The sequence below is a fragment of the Pagrus pagrus genome (genome assembly GCF_965226575.1).
Source record: "Pagrus pagrus genome assembly, chromosome: 12".
Taxonomy (NCBI): Eukaryota; Metazoa; Chordata; class Actinopteri; order Spariformes; family Sparidae; genus Pagrus; species Pagrus pagrus.
The window spans coordinates 15,549,579-15,565,407 of record NC_140196.1 but is presented as its reverse complement, the minus strand read 5'-3'; the positions used below and the strand labels follow the sequence as shown (position 1 = coordinate 15,565,407).

The following is a 15,829-nucleotide window of genomic DNA, read 5'->3' as shown; positions in this document are numbered from 1 at the left end:
ATTCAACTTTTTCCATGTCAGAATTGACACACCAAGCCAAGCCACAGTGCACTTTCTGATCAGTTACACAGTGACAGAAATGTCTGCTAGTTGTAATAACAGTTCGCCTGCAATGCAAATATTAACTAGAGGTAGGAAATGGATTCATGTATGCGGCTGCTGTGCACCTCTTAAACTATTCCCTGTTTATGCTCCATGATATGACAGAGCCGCTGACTCGTGTAATAACTCCTTTGGTGTCTTTCACCCTGTTTTACCAGTGGTGTGCACTTTTCACAGCCCAGGAACATTTGCCAGTAGTCTTAATCATAAATATTCTATAGGCAGCAATGCAAGAGGGTTTGGTTGAAAATATTCTGTGCAGATATTCTACTTTCTCCAGTGAAAGGTAGATTTCCACAAAGCACTATAACATAAATAGCTTTTTCCCCCCAGGAAGGTTAAACACTTCTTTTTGTGGGCAACTGAATGTTAAAAATCTTGGAGTGGCCGCAGATACATTTTGGAAGAAAAAGAACAAATCTTTGGAAATTCACCTCGAAATATGGTATGACAGACTCCTCACAATTCTGCACAATCCCCAGGGTAACAGGCAAGATGCGATTGACAGGTCAGCGTCATGCCTCATTGAATCATTTGTCTTTTACACCATGTTGTTACTTTATACTTGACCTAGAGGGAAGCAACACCGTTTTCTGGTTGAGATATGGAGTGATGTGTGGGGGCAACAATGTGTTACACATCCAACACTGGGAATCAGTAAAGGACTGGTATTAAGACTGAAAGCATTTTCTTTAAATGTGATTGAAGATCAGCCATCTGCTCTTTGCTGTATACAAAGATAAGGGTGTTTAACAGTCTAATTTTGCCCAAAGTTTACTCCTGAGAATAAACCGGACAGTTTAAATTAACTGATTAAATACGTATATGTATACAGAAAAATCAATTAAATTCTTGTGGAGACTTCAGTTTGCCAAATCAGTCAGTTTGTAGATAATAACTCCATATGGAATAGTGTAGTTGCATCAGTGCACAGACATGCACACCGCCTAATTTAGTTCTACTGGAAGGTCCCCAAACGCAACCCCCTGTCCCTGAACACAACCACCAGAACCCACACCAACTATGCCTTCCACCCAAGTGTATGTGCACTTGCGGAAATTGGGTCCCTGTCAGCAGCCTCAAAGGGACCTCCTCTCAGGTGATCTGTGGCCATTATGAACATGCTCTAAGTGAATTTTAAGTGGGTGAGACAGGAGTTCAGCTCCCTCTAGATTTAGTGTTACTTAATGGTTTCCTTACATTGAAACTTACAAGGAGAATGGCAGAGAAATGCTCATTCCTCATTTCTGGCCACCATTTTTTCTCTACCTTTTCTCTTCTCTTTGAAGGTTAGAAGGAGCAAACCACAAAGAAACACAGAGCGCTACTGTTACCATTGTTCATGCAATGACAAAGTACACAGTATTATTTCATTGTGCTGTAGTTGTCTGTTTCGTAGCGGTATCCAGATTTCAGTTGGGATGTCTGAAAACAAATCCTATATCGTAAGACAGGAAGTAAGCCTCGCCGCAAAGATAAGAGGTCCATGCAGAGATCTGTTAACTACATCTGAATATGAGACGGTCTGGGCTACAGGCCAAACACAAAAGAGGTTGGGTGAAAAGAGGAACAACTGCTCTGCTGGGGATCAGAACAAAGTACAACACCCATGCACCTATGCTCAAGCCATATAAGTTTACATATAGATTTTTGACTCAGACAAGCGAAGTGAGCAGGGAAACGGAGCGAATCTCCAGCATCTTGTGTTTGACAGCCATCTCTGTCCAATCAGAATTAAATCAAAACACAGATCCACGTTTTAAATGTGCCCCAATAATATTCAAGTGAAGCAAATGTAGTCAGTAATAAGAGAGTCAAAATCACTTCTTGTGACAGACGATGTTTGGTTTGTGTCTGATGAGTCTAGAGTGAAAGACAACTTTCATATCTTAATTACTCAAGGAAATATGCAGTGAGTGCTTGAGTTTTTTAGCCCTGTTCTCCTTCTGTCTTGTGTATGCACACAGTTGCATTCACATACTTACATGGTTGACTTTTCTCTCCATGAGGTAGCTAATGATTAATACCTTGCACCTCCAAGACACCTAGGTGAAAGTTTTCTTCTTTTTTGTTCTCCTCACCTATCTTGACCCAAATTTTGTAAAATATGTTTACATTTTTAATCTTGAGTTCATCTGTAGAGGATCATTCAGTTTTACTTTTGTCCCATTGTAATCCCGTTCTGGACAGAATGTCCTAAAACTTCGCTAAATTGCAAAATCTCTATCTTATATTAATTCCTTTCATCCCTGTAGGCCAACTATTTTTTGCTTATTCTTAACCTGCAGTTAGGTATCTTCTGATGGTGAACCGAAGGCAGGAGTTACAATCATTAGCACTGTTCTAAGGATTTAATCTCAGTACTTTGGCCCCAAGGACACATCTACATATGAGGGAAGAGATAAAAGAGATTACAAGTTTAAAAGCAAGATGATAATAAGACCCCTCAAGGGCCATCGTGCTTCCTCTTGATTAAGGCTGTCCACAGGTTAAATTAGGATTTATTATAAGGGCAGGTTGGGTCTGATTTAGGATGTGCAGCACAGTTTTTGTGAAAAATGCAACTTTATATTTCCTGTAAATAATATAGCTAACGAGCTGTTTACTATCATGAAACCAAAGTTTTCCACAATTGAAACACACAATGGTAGATACTGTATTCAATTTCAATTCAATTCAAACTTTAATACAGACTTAGGGTCCAGATAAAAGAAAGGACATTCCATAGAATAAATTACATACAGAAGCACAAGAAAAGATTATGGTTTAATCACATGTATGTTTGGATATAGCGCTTTCTGGTGAGATTTAGACTCCCATATGGCAAGCCTGAGCTGAGATAGTCAAAGACTATACTGTATGTTTTACATATTTTGATAATCTTATGATAAGATATCAGTATGTATTTGAATGAATGAGGACCTTTCACCTTAGAATCCCGAATTCTGCTTGAGGGATTATACTTTATGTGTTGTCATGGATCTGCTGTTACATCCATTATGATGAGTTGGATTATTCAAATAGGTTTGTTTAGCTTGCTAAGCCTAAGGCGGCTCATTTATGCATGGGCGCCCAGAGGCAGATTGCAACTATCCTTCCTCTGTCTAAACCTCCCAGTGCCAGGTAATAAGCCTGCTATGATAATCAATCAGAGAGACTGGATTTTTTTATTCATTATTTGAAACCCAAATCATACCAGATCTACCATTCCCCGGTCGTTTATTCTGCTCCTACACTAATTTCTGTGTATGAATGCGTTCTGTTAACTGTTCTGCACCTGAATGTACTTTCTCTCTTTCATACTCTTCTCTGTCCTTGCAAGCTCAACTCAATGCCTCTCAGCAATCAAGAGCCTATTCTGTCAGAATCTTTTTGTAAACACTTTTTTCCTCCTCTTTTTGTTTTGTTTTTTAAATGTCTTGCTTTGTGTTTCGATACAGCATACACTTAAATGTGCCTTTGTACATTTTCAGAGAACCAGATCCCCCATGGCTTTCCCACCATTGATATGGGTCCCCAGCTGAAGGTGGTTGAAAGGACCAGAACTGCCACCATGCTGTGTGCCGCCAGCGGAAACCCGGATCCAGAGATCTCCTGGTTCAAGGACATGCTTCCTGTGGACATCAGCAGCAGCAACGGGCGCATTAAACAGCTTCGTTCAGGTACAATTGGATTTGATCAGACTTAATTTCAGGCACAATTAAATTTGATCTGATTTAATGATTTAGGTGATACTTCGTGACATACTGATAATGTAAATGTAGCAAAGGCAAGTTGCAGGGTACACAATGTCATCAAATACCAACAGACATGACTCTTGTTAGACATGAGGATGATGTGAAAACATAAAAGGCCTTTGTTGTCATGTATGACTTCATGTATTCTCTTTCATCACGAGAGACATGAAAGTTTTATTCAAAGTTTGTCACCTTGATAAGCTAGCTGAGTTCTTACAGAATATTATTCCTCACAACAGCCTCTTATAAAGTAACACAGAAGTTGGAATGAAGTTCTTGCTGCAATCTTTGACAGTGATGCATGAGCTTGTAACCTTCCGAAGTACAGAAAGAGAATTTTTCACCATATTAAATAATCCTTAATCCTCTCTTAAACATGCAGCTTGGTGACAATGAGGCTGGCGGATGATGCATTAGCTTGGATTTAACCTTGAAAAAAAAATAAATAAATACAAAAATCAATGAGGTGCCCTTTGTTCACAGTAGCAGTCCACTTGATAAATAAACAGTGCTTGCCTGACCTGGATTAGGTGGAAACGGCGCAAGGTGGAGAGATTAGTGGCTTTTGACCAGGTTCGGTCTTGTCACTCCTTACTAAATCTACCTCACTTAGAGAGTGTCAGGCCAGGCTGCAGGTCTGAGGCCCCAAAGATTAAAGATGAGAGCTACTCCAGAAAAATCCTGGCACTTGAGCTGCCCAGTGGAAGCCGAATACAGGTCACTGGAGCACGCTCTCTTGGACTGTCTATGTTCTTGCAATATTAAATATGTGGCTCTACTACAAGCACAACCCGAATTAGACACAGATTCTCGCAAATTAGATCCTAACACAACTACTTAACTGTTTGATAATGTTTTCTATAACAAAGATAAAGCTGTGCCTTTAGACTGTGATATTTTTTTTTTTTTAGTTCTTGCAGCAAACTTTTAATTAGTTTCCTTTCTTGCATATAGTGTGAGTGCCTGGAAATGTGCTGATATGTAATGCCCTTAGACCAACAATTCTTTTTTATCCACAACCCTTTACTTGACATCTGCTGCCGTATCTGGATTTACATTACTGCATATGACCTGAAATGAGGCCAATTTTGCGACGGCAGTAAAAGGCACAGTAATTTGCTGCCACATTGTAGCAGGGAAGGCAGACCCAATTCCTCTTATTGCATCACGCTCGCTCGATTTTGAGTGAGCACACAGACACATTCGGTCTATCTTTTCACACCATCCTGATTCATTCACTCTGCGGAGATACTAACTTCTTTTCAATTTAATACCTCTGACCTGAATACTTTTTCCTGTGCATCACTCAATTTACTGTAGATGTCTTTCATTCATTTTTCTTGGCCATTTTACTAACTGCTTTTTGCAAAAATGCAGTCAGTACAAAGAGTGGGGGTCATCTTAAATAAGACCACTTATGAAAAGTACACTTAAATTGCATACTATTTTAAAGCTGCTGTGAAACAAGGACAGGACTACAGGTATAGTGCAAAGTGTATCCTTGCTTCATAGCTTTGATTGGGTACATTGAACTTTGTCACATTCCATTTAAGTGGCCTCTACTCTGTATCATTTTTTTTTTGTTTGTATCTGTGGCCTGTCAGAAGCCATGTTTTCTCTCCCACTGTTGTAAGTGGATTACTAACTAATCTCTCAACCCTGTTTGCATCGAAATTACTCCCACCTAGGTGGTACACCAATTAGAGGTAAGGATGATGAAGTGTGTTGGAAAATATCACGTCCACACCCTTCCCTCACATCCATATCAGACCCCTGCATTCCTTCCCAAAATGCCACATCACCAGTTTCATCCACGCTGTCAGCGTCAGCCTACCCTCCTCCGCTTCCCCCTTCGTCTCCTCCCGACATGTTCTGTCTGCTGTCTGCTCCTTAACAAACAAATGATCGCCAACCCTGATGTCAGGAGAATGGAAATGCAAAAGCAAGTCCAAGGTGTTATCTTGAAAATGAGCTTTTTCAAGGCTCCTCCTATTCTGTTAGAAGAAGAAAAACACACCCAGAAACAAAAATCTTTTGGCTCTCCTCTGGCTTTTCAGCGAAAAGGGGCGAGGACTTGCATTTTAAAATAAAGGCCACCATCGCCACAAGAGGATCTACCTGCCTCCTCTAACCAGCCTCAATGTAAACTGAAATGGCTGCATTTGCATACAACCTATGCGGCATTATCCCTCCAGCATGGGAACAGGATTCCTAGTTGAGATTGTTACGGTGGAAGCTTCAACCCCTTTTTATGGTAATCATCTGCTTTTCCCCTTGAGTGAAAGCATGATTTCCCTTCAACAACAGTGAGGTAAATATGGGACGTCTGGGGCAAACTGAATACATTTGGAGCAACCAGCTGTCCATCTCACAGTCTGCACGTCCATGGCTCCTAATACAGCCCATATTTAATTAGACGTTTACCTCTCTAAGAGTTAAGGCAGCACCTGTGGCCCTTACATTATTTCTGCACTGGGAAATGGTGAAATGACCTTGCAGAAGATCCACCAATGTCTGAGTATTTGGGAGTAACTGAAAGGGTTTATTGTTGAAGCCTTGACAACTGCCATAGCAGTAACCCTCTACATTCCTGTAGTACCCGTGCTGTTTTCTCCCATGGGAGAATGGGCAGATTGACAGATTGGTGACAACAGCATTAGTATGCAGGTGCATGTCAGTGCTGAATCAGACAGCGATGAGCTGAGCAAACACCTTGGAGAGATGTGTTGTCATGAGATCTGAGGTGGTATTACCACATGTCACTGCCCCGCCCTGTTTCACTTCTCTTTTTCGGTCTCGCATTGATGCGAGTCCCCTTTGGTTGGTGGTGAACCTGTTTGTTACATTCATCTCATACTGCATGATGTGGAAAAAAATGTATCCTGACATCATCTTATACTGAGTATTTTTGTCATTTTCAAACTGCATGGTGGCTGGCTGCCTTTAATGCTGATACCATGCTGTTTTGGAGATGTGGTAACCATATCACTCGCTTGTGACACACATATGTATAAGTACTGCTGAGACAAGTAGTTTTGTTTTTAAACATACATTTTTATATTCATGGGATGCAGGTAAGATGGCTGTTTTAGGTCTGTTGTCTCCCATTTGTCAAATTACAACTTGTTTCATCTGTCAGCCATTTGCACGATTGCAATGCAATGATTATGTGATGGTTATGGACATGGTGTGTCAAAATGACCACACCGAGACAGGCCTCCAGGGCTTTCATGTTTTGTTAAAAAGAACATGTTAGCCTTCTGTTTGATGACTTCAGCTACTTGGGTTTGTGAATACTAATCTCAGCCATCTGGCAGAGGAGCGTCTCCCCTGAGGGCTCTGGTGAGACATGGTCAGATAGTTAGAAAAAAAGAAAACATTTATGACTTCACAGCTAAATGCATACTCAACAAAGACTGAAAAAAAGATACCTGCACTGGCAGTTGCATTGCAGCAAAATCTCTCCCTCTAATCTGACTTAGAGGGATGGTTCGGTCATCACTAACTCCCTCATTTTGGTTTCATTATCGTTGCATTTTAATTTTATTTCAACTGTTAGGATATCTGAAAACATAACTTACTCTCAGATCAAGAATACTTAATCAGAGTAGCATTCCTCCTGAGGCCCACAACAGTAAATTATGTCTTTTGGAAAAACACAGATTGCATTTCCTTAGATATTTGATCCATTCTTCTGCTTTTGTTGTGGTTATTCTTCAGTACAGCTTAGCCTCGTCCTAACATGTGGCTGGCAAAGATAACCCGCCATGACACAAACACTTCGGTTTGTCAATTATTTCCGTAAGCAGAAGGCCTAATCATACTGTGAAGGTTGTGACATGTTATTCAGATGATTAATTGACCCTCAGTCATGGTCTTTTTTCTTCTTAACACGACTAGGCAAATATTCTGTTAGCGGTTTCATTAAACTTGCCAAATCAGCTAAATGCTTTTGTAGCCTTCAGCATTTCCTTGACAAAACTGTGTCCATGTCTGAGACACTTAATTACACATGAACTGGGCTAGACCAGTTGACTACAGGCTCTCTAGCGAGTCTCTGTACAGATATCTGCAGTGGTTTCATGCCAACTTACATCTCATATTCCACAACTGTCAAGACGGCTAAATTTTTTAATCCTCTGTGCAGGAGCTCTGCAAATTGAGAACAGCGAGGAGTCCGACCAAGGGAAATATGAATGTGTTGCCATGAACAGCGCTGGGACCCGTTACTCCTCTCCCGCCAATCTCTACGTACGAGGTAAAGTCAAATGTCTCTGTCAATTCTTGAATTAATCTATCATTCCTGTTGTCTCTAACATTTGCAAACCACAAACAACCATGTTGTCCTTTAAAGCTTGTTGTCTGTTTTATTTTAAATGTCATTCACACACCATCTCTTTCTCCCTTTGAGACCTTTACCTTCAATAGTTCATCCACACAAGTTATTTAATTTCAGTTATTTGGGATGGTTCTCCAAACTGTGTGGGAGGTGTGCAGGCTTTCTGATCGACCTCTTGTTAACTTAGTCGCACTGACCAGGGTGGGACAGATTACTCTTTAATAAATCTTACTGGTTCACGTAGCAGTTCCCAACATAGCGCTGCCCAGCTTCAACTTGAGCAGAGTTCTAATTATCCAGGATCAGTAAAAAAAACACCTGCGAAAAACACTTGCAGGGTCTTTGATTTCTGTGTAATTTCCACATTTGATGACCGCTATTATACCTCTATTTCCCCGTCTCTCTTTCTCTCCTTCAACCAATTCCCCCACCATTATTGTTGCCTTGCCACCCCTCCCATACCAATGAGCTGAACTAACCTCAACCTCCTGTTTGGCTGGGAACGTGACCAGGTGCGGCCTCTGTGAAAAACAGCTGCATTGAAAGCGTTTCCTCCGCTGGCATTGAAAACATTGCCAGGCCTCCTTTCTTTTTTATTTTGACTGTATCGAAAGGCTCCATTATTCCCCCCCTCTGCACAACCCACAGCTCCTACAGGCATGGAGGGGTCTGGAGTTTCAGGGTTTGTTTTTGTTGTGGTTTCTCCGTGAGCAGACTAATGCAGGGCAAGGGCAGCATTGTACCCATCCTGGAAAAAGCTGGTATAGGGGAGAGAGTAGTCTAGGTCAGCCCCTGCGGATAACACCACCATGTCTGATGTACATGAAACAGAATAGCTGCTCCAGTTGTTAGTGTGGGTGGAGAAGGGAAGGAGGGAGGGAGGGATTGAAAGTGTCAGGGTAAGAAAGAGACACACTTCATAATTTTGTTAAAAGCAGATGCAGTAGTGTATCTTAGAGGCTATTTTATGGAGGAGTGCTTACATTGTATCTTTTTTCATCCATCAAGATAAAATAATTGAATTAGTGTCCAATCTTTCCCTTCAAACCCAGACAGAAATTACAAACCACTGCTTAGGAAATGTCAAATTGAATCAAGAAGACTATTTTTTAAACAATATTTCCTCTTACCAAAATGTACCCTACTAATGTTTAGCTTCAGTATTTTCCTTATTATAAAAGTATCCAAAAAGATACGACCTCCTCCTGGATCAGAGGAGCCAAAGATAAAATCATCCTCGAGGACCGCAGCGGCATCAAATTTACAGATTAAACATTGTGGGCTCCAGAAGGTTTAGATCCTAAATCTTGACAGGGGAAGGTAGTGAGCCAAACAGCAAAGGCGAGAAAGGGATGTAAGTCTCGTCTATTAATCAGGGCATGTCTGTCACAGGTGCAAGCGCAGCCCTTTCTTCCCCTCTGAGGTAATTACAGTAGTTGTGTGGCGTGGCGCCAGCAGGGCCCCCAGGCCCAGCTAGTCTGTAACACCACCCAGGTAGCTGTCAACCCGTTGGCCCCGACACCAACTTTTCCGCCATCCTCACCACACCAGCGGAGAGATAGAAATCAAACCAACCGTAACCTTTTAAAAGTGTACAAGTCTGGAATGGAGAACAAAGACTCCAGCCATGTTTTCACTCCATCTTTGTTACCGCTGCAAGAATGAGGAGACGAGACCTGGGGCTGTGCCATCACCCGGCTGCTTGATTGGTTTTTAAACATGAGGGACCCAAGACAAGTGGCCTTTGACTTGCCTCTCTTCCTTTCCTGTTGTTATTACGTCCTTTTTTTATTCTAAGACACCAGAGGGGGGATTTAGGGGCTTACAAAGTCTGCCTTCAAACCTGTAAACATAACAAGCCTTGGAAGCAAACAGGTCATTTGACAAATGTTAAACTTTACAGTGTTGGTTTGTTGCAGCAGGCTGAAAACAAATGGTTCCTTCCAAACCTCCGGCACAAAATTAAAATGATGCTTGGGCTATGAATAAATACATGCAATAATGGCAAAATTTCAGAATGCATTGTGATGAACAAAATAGGGAAGCAGTTAACAGATTTCACTGTTAGACAGATTGTTGCTGTTTCACTTTTAAAAGGGGATATTATGGTACATTATATTCAAAGTAGCCATTTCTTAAAAGTTGAGCTTTCAGTGCAATTGAACAAAGAAGGAAAAGAAACATTGCTTTGTTTATAGATGAACACTTCAGCACATCAGCATGTAATCCTTTCAAGGGCATAACACCTGCATAAGAGATGGTTGTAATTTATATCTTCCGTTTTTACTTAAACTGTTGAAATGAAGCAAATCTTTAAAATAAAGCCAACAAAGATAGAACAAAATTTAGTGGGGAAAAACAATATACAATATAACCATCACTAAAAAGGCGTATGTGATTTTATACATACGTAGTATGAAATAAACTAATGTATTGTAATCGTGAAATGAGGATTTATCCTCATAATAAAACCTTCCCAACAAAATCTATAATAATGCCAAATACTTAAATTTAGTACTTTTGAGTAAATTATAAGAATCTGTCATTGTATGAAATTCGGCGCCTTCTAAAAATTTCATCCTTGTTGCGTAGGACAGTCATTTGCAGGCTTAAATGTCAATAAAGTTACCATTACCTGAAGGTGACATATGAAAAAGATTACCTTGGGAGAAAGAATTATGGTATTATTCTCTCTCAACACCCGTCTAACACCCGCCCACATACAGAAACACACACACACACAGCTGTCAGACTTGCATTAAATGTGCTTGTTATGGGTTGGTGTTTTGTGTCTGCGAATGTGTTTCTGTTTTTTTCCACTCACCACTGCTACCTGATCCAATTCCTGTCTGCAGGTACACAAACATGCTGCCAGCACCACCGTCACCACCCTTGTCTTGACATTTTAGAGCCACCAGAGAATGATGTCCTCATATTTCTTTGTGGGAGGGGGGTGGACTGAGGAGTGGGGGGGGGGTCTCTCATGGATTATTTTTCCCTTCCTGTCTGTGTATCTATTTATGTCCTTTCACTTCTCATCCATTAAGAGTGTGTGCGTGTTTGTAGGTGTGCAGGTGCACGCGTGCCTTGTTTGCCGCAGGTCGCTTTTGGTGACCCTCCTCTAAAGGAGGACTCCATCAACGTGGGCAGAATCACAAGCGTCCTGTGATTGTGCATGAGCGCTCGTTTGTCAAGTGCTTATCCCACTACGGAGGAGGGATGTCAGCTCCTGTCTGCTGGCACTCCTTCATATATCCATGTGACATGTCAATATGTCATAGAGGATAAAGTGCTGCAGCAGGGCTTTTCTTTTTTCCAAAATATCTTCATGCTGTTCTATGTGTGTGTGTGTGTATGTGTCTCTGTGTGTCTGGGAAGGAAACTTACAAAATGATTAATTCAGGTCAGTTTTATGAAGAAAAATATTGAGGGCTGGAGCACATCCTGTGTCCAGTATCACACAAAAGTCTGAAATGATGAATTTAACATCATTTATTTGAGTTTGGTTTTTTTGGGGTTTTTTTATACCATAGATTTTGACAATTTAATTTGTCAATTGCACTACATTTAATAAAGATGCCAGTGCAATTGTATTTCCCTCCCTGGTACTGTTTGTTTGCAATCTGTGCCATGTCACTAACGTCCACTGTGTCTACGGGAACACTGTTCTGTTTCACTGTGTTATTTTCCTCTCCACTCTGTATCTTTTCATTCCATCGCTCACCTCCATCAAATCACTTCATCCTCAAACAGATCAGCGTGAAGGTTTGTCAGTTTCACTTTTAACCCCTTCCTTTCAATATAATACAGATTTTAAGTGAGGTCAACCATCTTTTCTAGCACCTCTGATGAAGACACCGATATCCCCTCCCTGTAAAAAACAAAAATATTAATGATAGCTTTCCCGTATCCATCGTAGTTTAATTGTCTACCTGTTTGCATGAATCCTTGAGTAGTTCTTGCATGCCTTCCGACACCACTCCCCCAAACTGTGTTTCGATTAGCTGTGCCAAAACACACAAGGAGTCCCTGTGCAGTTTACTCTCTGTTGTGTTCTGTAGCTGTGAAGTTTTCCCAACCGCACCCATATTGTTACTATCAACCTCATCCACTAAAAAAATATGCAGGTAGCTAATTTCACTCTCAGACTTTCCATCCGCCTCTGTAGGCCCATCAGAGGTGTGTGATGGATTACTCTGGTATTCCAGTGGCATCCAGATTTGTCAGATATTTAGTCAGCGACACCCCTGCTCTCCCACTGAGGGACATGGGTAACAGAACTGACAAAGCGGTTCTCGAGGGATTATGTCTGTTTTACCGCCATGGGCATACACTACCAAGAGACTGAACGATGTGATAGGCTCCTGTTGGCCTAATGAGAAGACAGAAGCCCACAAATCGTCATGTGATGTTAGATCAGGAGGCCTTGCAGTTTTAAAAGCACTTAAAAGAAAGGAAGTCTAATTTAATTTGACTAAATGTGCTGTGTAGCAGTTAATCATTAACAAAATAGAAACAAGTGGTTAATACAAGTAGATTTGGTCCTTGATGCACAGATTTTCAGACTGAGCCTCTGTTTTAGAGTTAATGAATGATGACATTTACATTGTCCAAGAGAGAGCTAATGTTTTGGAAATTATCTCCTTGCCTGTACCATCTGTGAGACTCTGCTGTGCAAAGAGCTGACCTATAGAATATTTAAGAATGAGCTGGCAGTGTGCTGACAGGGGGATGATCAGCCATCATGGTAGCCCAGCTAGGTGCTGCCAGGAAGCCTGGGAGCCCGCTGACTCCGTGCCAGTTTGCTCAGATATTGATTGACTGAACAGGTTCTGCTATCCTTGGGCACTTTGTCAAGGCAGTTAAATTTATAGGTATCCAGCAAGCAGGCAGGCGGAGTGGAGACAGGGCTTATTTTGTGGTTTTGATAGAGTCCCAGAGCCCGTCTCTCCAAGCCGCTCTCAACAGGAGAGAGGCTTCGGGGGAATCGATAACAATTACCTGCCCTCTAGTCATTTTGTTCCACAGCACCTCTCCAAACTTAACCGCACGACATGAATTATTCACAACATTAAGTGTTCAATATACACAGGCCCCATTGACTGACTGCTCTTAGCACTGTTTAGTCTATGGAATCATGAAAGAATAACAGATACTTTGAGCTTAATGGTTGTACATTAGGGCCGCTTCTCTCAGGTTTCTCTTTTTTTATAAGCATATGTTGTGAAAAATAGCTGCACTCGGAGAGTATTACAGTTGTGTGAGAAGACACAGGTGGCAGCCAACATAAGTGGAATACTAACGCTTTTTTTTTTTCTGGAAGTACTCAATGGAAAGTCTGTCGTGCATTAGTCATACTGGAAATCAGATGTTCAGTCATTTATATGAGAAAATTGGACCAAGTTCCTCCTTTATCTTCTTCTCTCAGCATAGTCAGGCTTGTGATCCCATCCCATATCTTTCCCCAGCTCCCGTGCATGCTTTGCTTGAGAATGTCGTCCCTGTCCTGTTCCCAGGCTTGTAACGCTACTTGGCCCATCCAGTCTTTGCATTTAAAAATCAGTGTGTGAACCTCAGAAAGCAGATGCCATGGCTGATGTTAATCTTCCTGGACTGTTAGTGTGTCACTTTTTTCCTGCATGAATGTGGTAACTCACTAAGGTTGTACCCTCTTGTTCATGCGTAAACTTTGCATTGTTATTTATATTTAATAGCCATCAGTACTCTGTCTAAACCTTTGCTGACCTCTTTACCATTCCAAGTCTTACATTGATTTCTTATTCCAAGCACCCTCTGAAGGTTAGTTCCTCATAAAAATAACTGCAAAGACATTGTGGGAAAAAAAACTACAGTAAGACACCCAAATTCCAAAACATGCACAATTCAGTTTGTTTTGTGGCTCAGAGCTGGAATATTAATATTTTTATAAGATATCGAGCCAAGTAGTTTAAGCCCACATGATTGTATTGATTAAAAAAACAGCAGCAGGTCTATAAACAGCACCTCAATTATTTTGGGGAAAATTCGGATGAGTGTGAACCAGAATCCCCCCTTATTATATGCCGTCCAGAGAACCAGCCTTTTCCTGACTGGAATCTCAAAAGGTGCTTTTGTGTTTTTTTTTTCCCATTTCACCACATAATGAGGGGAATAACAAGCATGGCTATATAGTAACAACGTTCTGGTTCAAATTAGATCGGGGAGGGAGGGGTGAGGGGTGGGGGAAAGGGAAGGTGGAGGGAGTCTCACATTTGAAAATCCATTTTCATGGAGACCGGTGCAAAAGAGCAATTACAGTCAAGGGTTTTTCTTCTCTTTTTTTTTTTTCCAGAGAGACACAGAGATGTTGTAGCGCATTAGGGGAAACAAGCAATATAAATTCTGTTTCATGCCGTAGTGTTTTGAATACATACGACTAGCCCACTATGGAACTAAATGTTTAGCTTGGTTTTCACTTTCCTCATAATCAAGGTTAAAGAAGTCAGAGCTCCCCCTGCATACATTCACCACATACTATCGTCCGACTCAGCAGATAATGAATTCAACTTGTCTTACACTAGTGAATGTCCACAAAGCACTGTCAAGTTAGTTTTTCTTCACCATGTGATGGGGGTAAGTTTGTTGTGGTTGCCAAAAGTTACCAGAAAAAGATCTTATGCGTGTAAATATGGCAGGCATTTCTTGTGCATCTTTATTTAGATAGAAAACAAGCCGTATGTAAATGCTGGCTGCCTGTTTATTCTGGGCCAGCTTTTCAGTATTGCATGGAGCCTCCGCATCGGTGTTTGCCTTGTCCCTGGCGACGTCAACGGGCCCTTCTTGTCTCCATGGGAACCCCTTTTTAATGTCAGCCTATCTGCATATCAGAACTACACAAAGAGAGGGAGAGAGAGAGAGAGAAAGACAGGCTGAGCAGAAGGAGCCAGCGAGAGGGAGGAGAAATCAAACAATGCCATCTCCACAGGGTCCCTCAATGATGCAACTCTCGCTACCATTTGACACTTTGACAAAAGAGGGCCAGACATAGTCTCCAGCAAAACTGGGCTATTTTTTTTATTAAATTCCCTTTTGTAGGCAAGAGGATAAAACACCCCCTCAAAGTTTTCTTGTGAATTTCCAGAGCCATTTTGTGACAGTCCTATTATTCCCATTGTGCTCGCCTGCACATTCGGACAAAAGCCATCAGCCCTCCATTTTATTAGCTTCCCTTAGTTAGCTTCTAGCCTTGTGGCGTTGTATGGGGCAAGGCCATTCATGCAATTACAAAAAAATCATCATATTAACCTTACACATCCTACCTATTAACTATTTTCTTCTGTTCCTCACCCCTTAGTGCGAAGAGTCCCACCCAGATTCTCTATCCCACCCACCAACCAAGAGGTGATGCCAGGTGGCAGTGTCAACCTGACATGTGTGGCAGTGGGCTCACCGATGCCCTACGTCAAGTGGACGATGGGCCTGAATGAGCTGACCAAGGAGGAAGAGATGCCAATGGGACGTAATGTGCTTGAGGTCACCAACATCCGTGAGTCGGCAAACTACACCTGCGTGGCCATCTCGTCTCTGGGCATGATAGAAGCCACCGCTCAGGTCACTGTCAAAGGTGAGAGCTGCTGTTCAGACCAGTTCAGTTTTGTTGTTCGGTCCGTCT

At 41.6% G+C, this 15,829-nt stretch overlaps 1 protein-coding gene across 13 annotated transcripts in view; it reads left to right on the top strand.

The window, feature by feature from the left end:
- ptprfb (protein tyrosine phosphatase receptor type Fb) overlaps positions 1 to 15,829 on the top strand; it is a 169,702-nt gene that overhangs the window by 90,765 nt on the left and 63,108 nt on the right. For 8 of the 13 annotated variants that reach the window (XM_084369363.1, XM_084369364.1, XM_084369356.1 and 5 more), the window contains exons 5-8: positions 3,576 to 3,764; positions 5,528 to 5,545; positions 7,987 to 8,097; positions 15,512 to 15,781. In XM_084369363.1, the coding sequence (XP_084225489.1) occupies positions 3,576 to 3,764; positions 5,528 to 5,545; positions 7,987 to 8,097; positions 15,512 to 15,781 (588 nt within the window). The remainder of the gene's footprint in view (positions 1 to 3,575; positions 3,765 to 5,527; positions 5,546 to 7,986; positions 8,098 to 15,511; positions 15,782 to 15,829) is intronic. The other 5 variants (XM_084369366.1, XM_084369362.1, XM_084369357.1 and 2 more) reach the window with 1 other exon arrangement.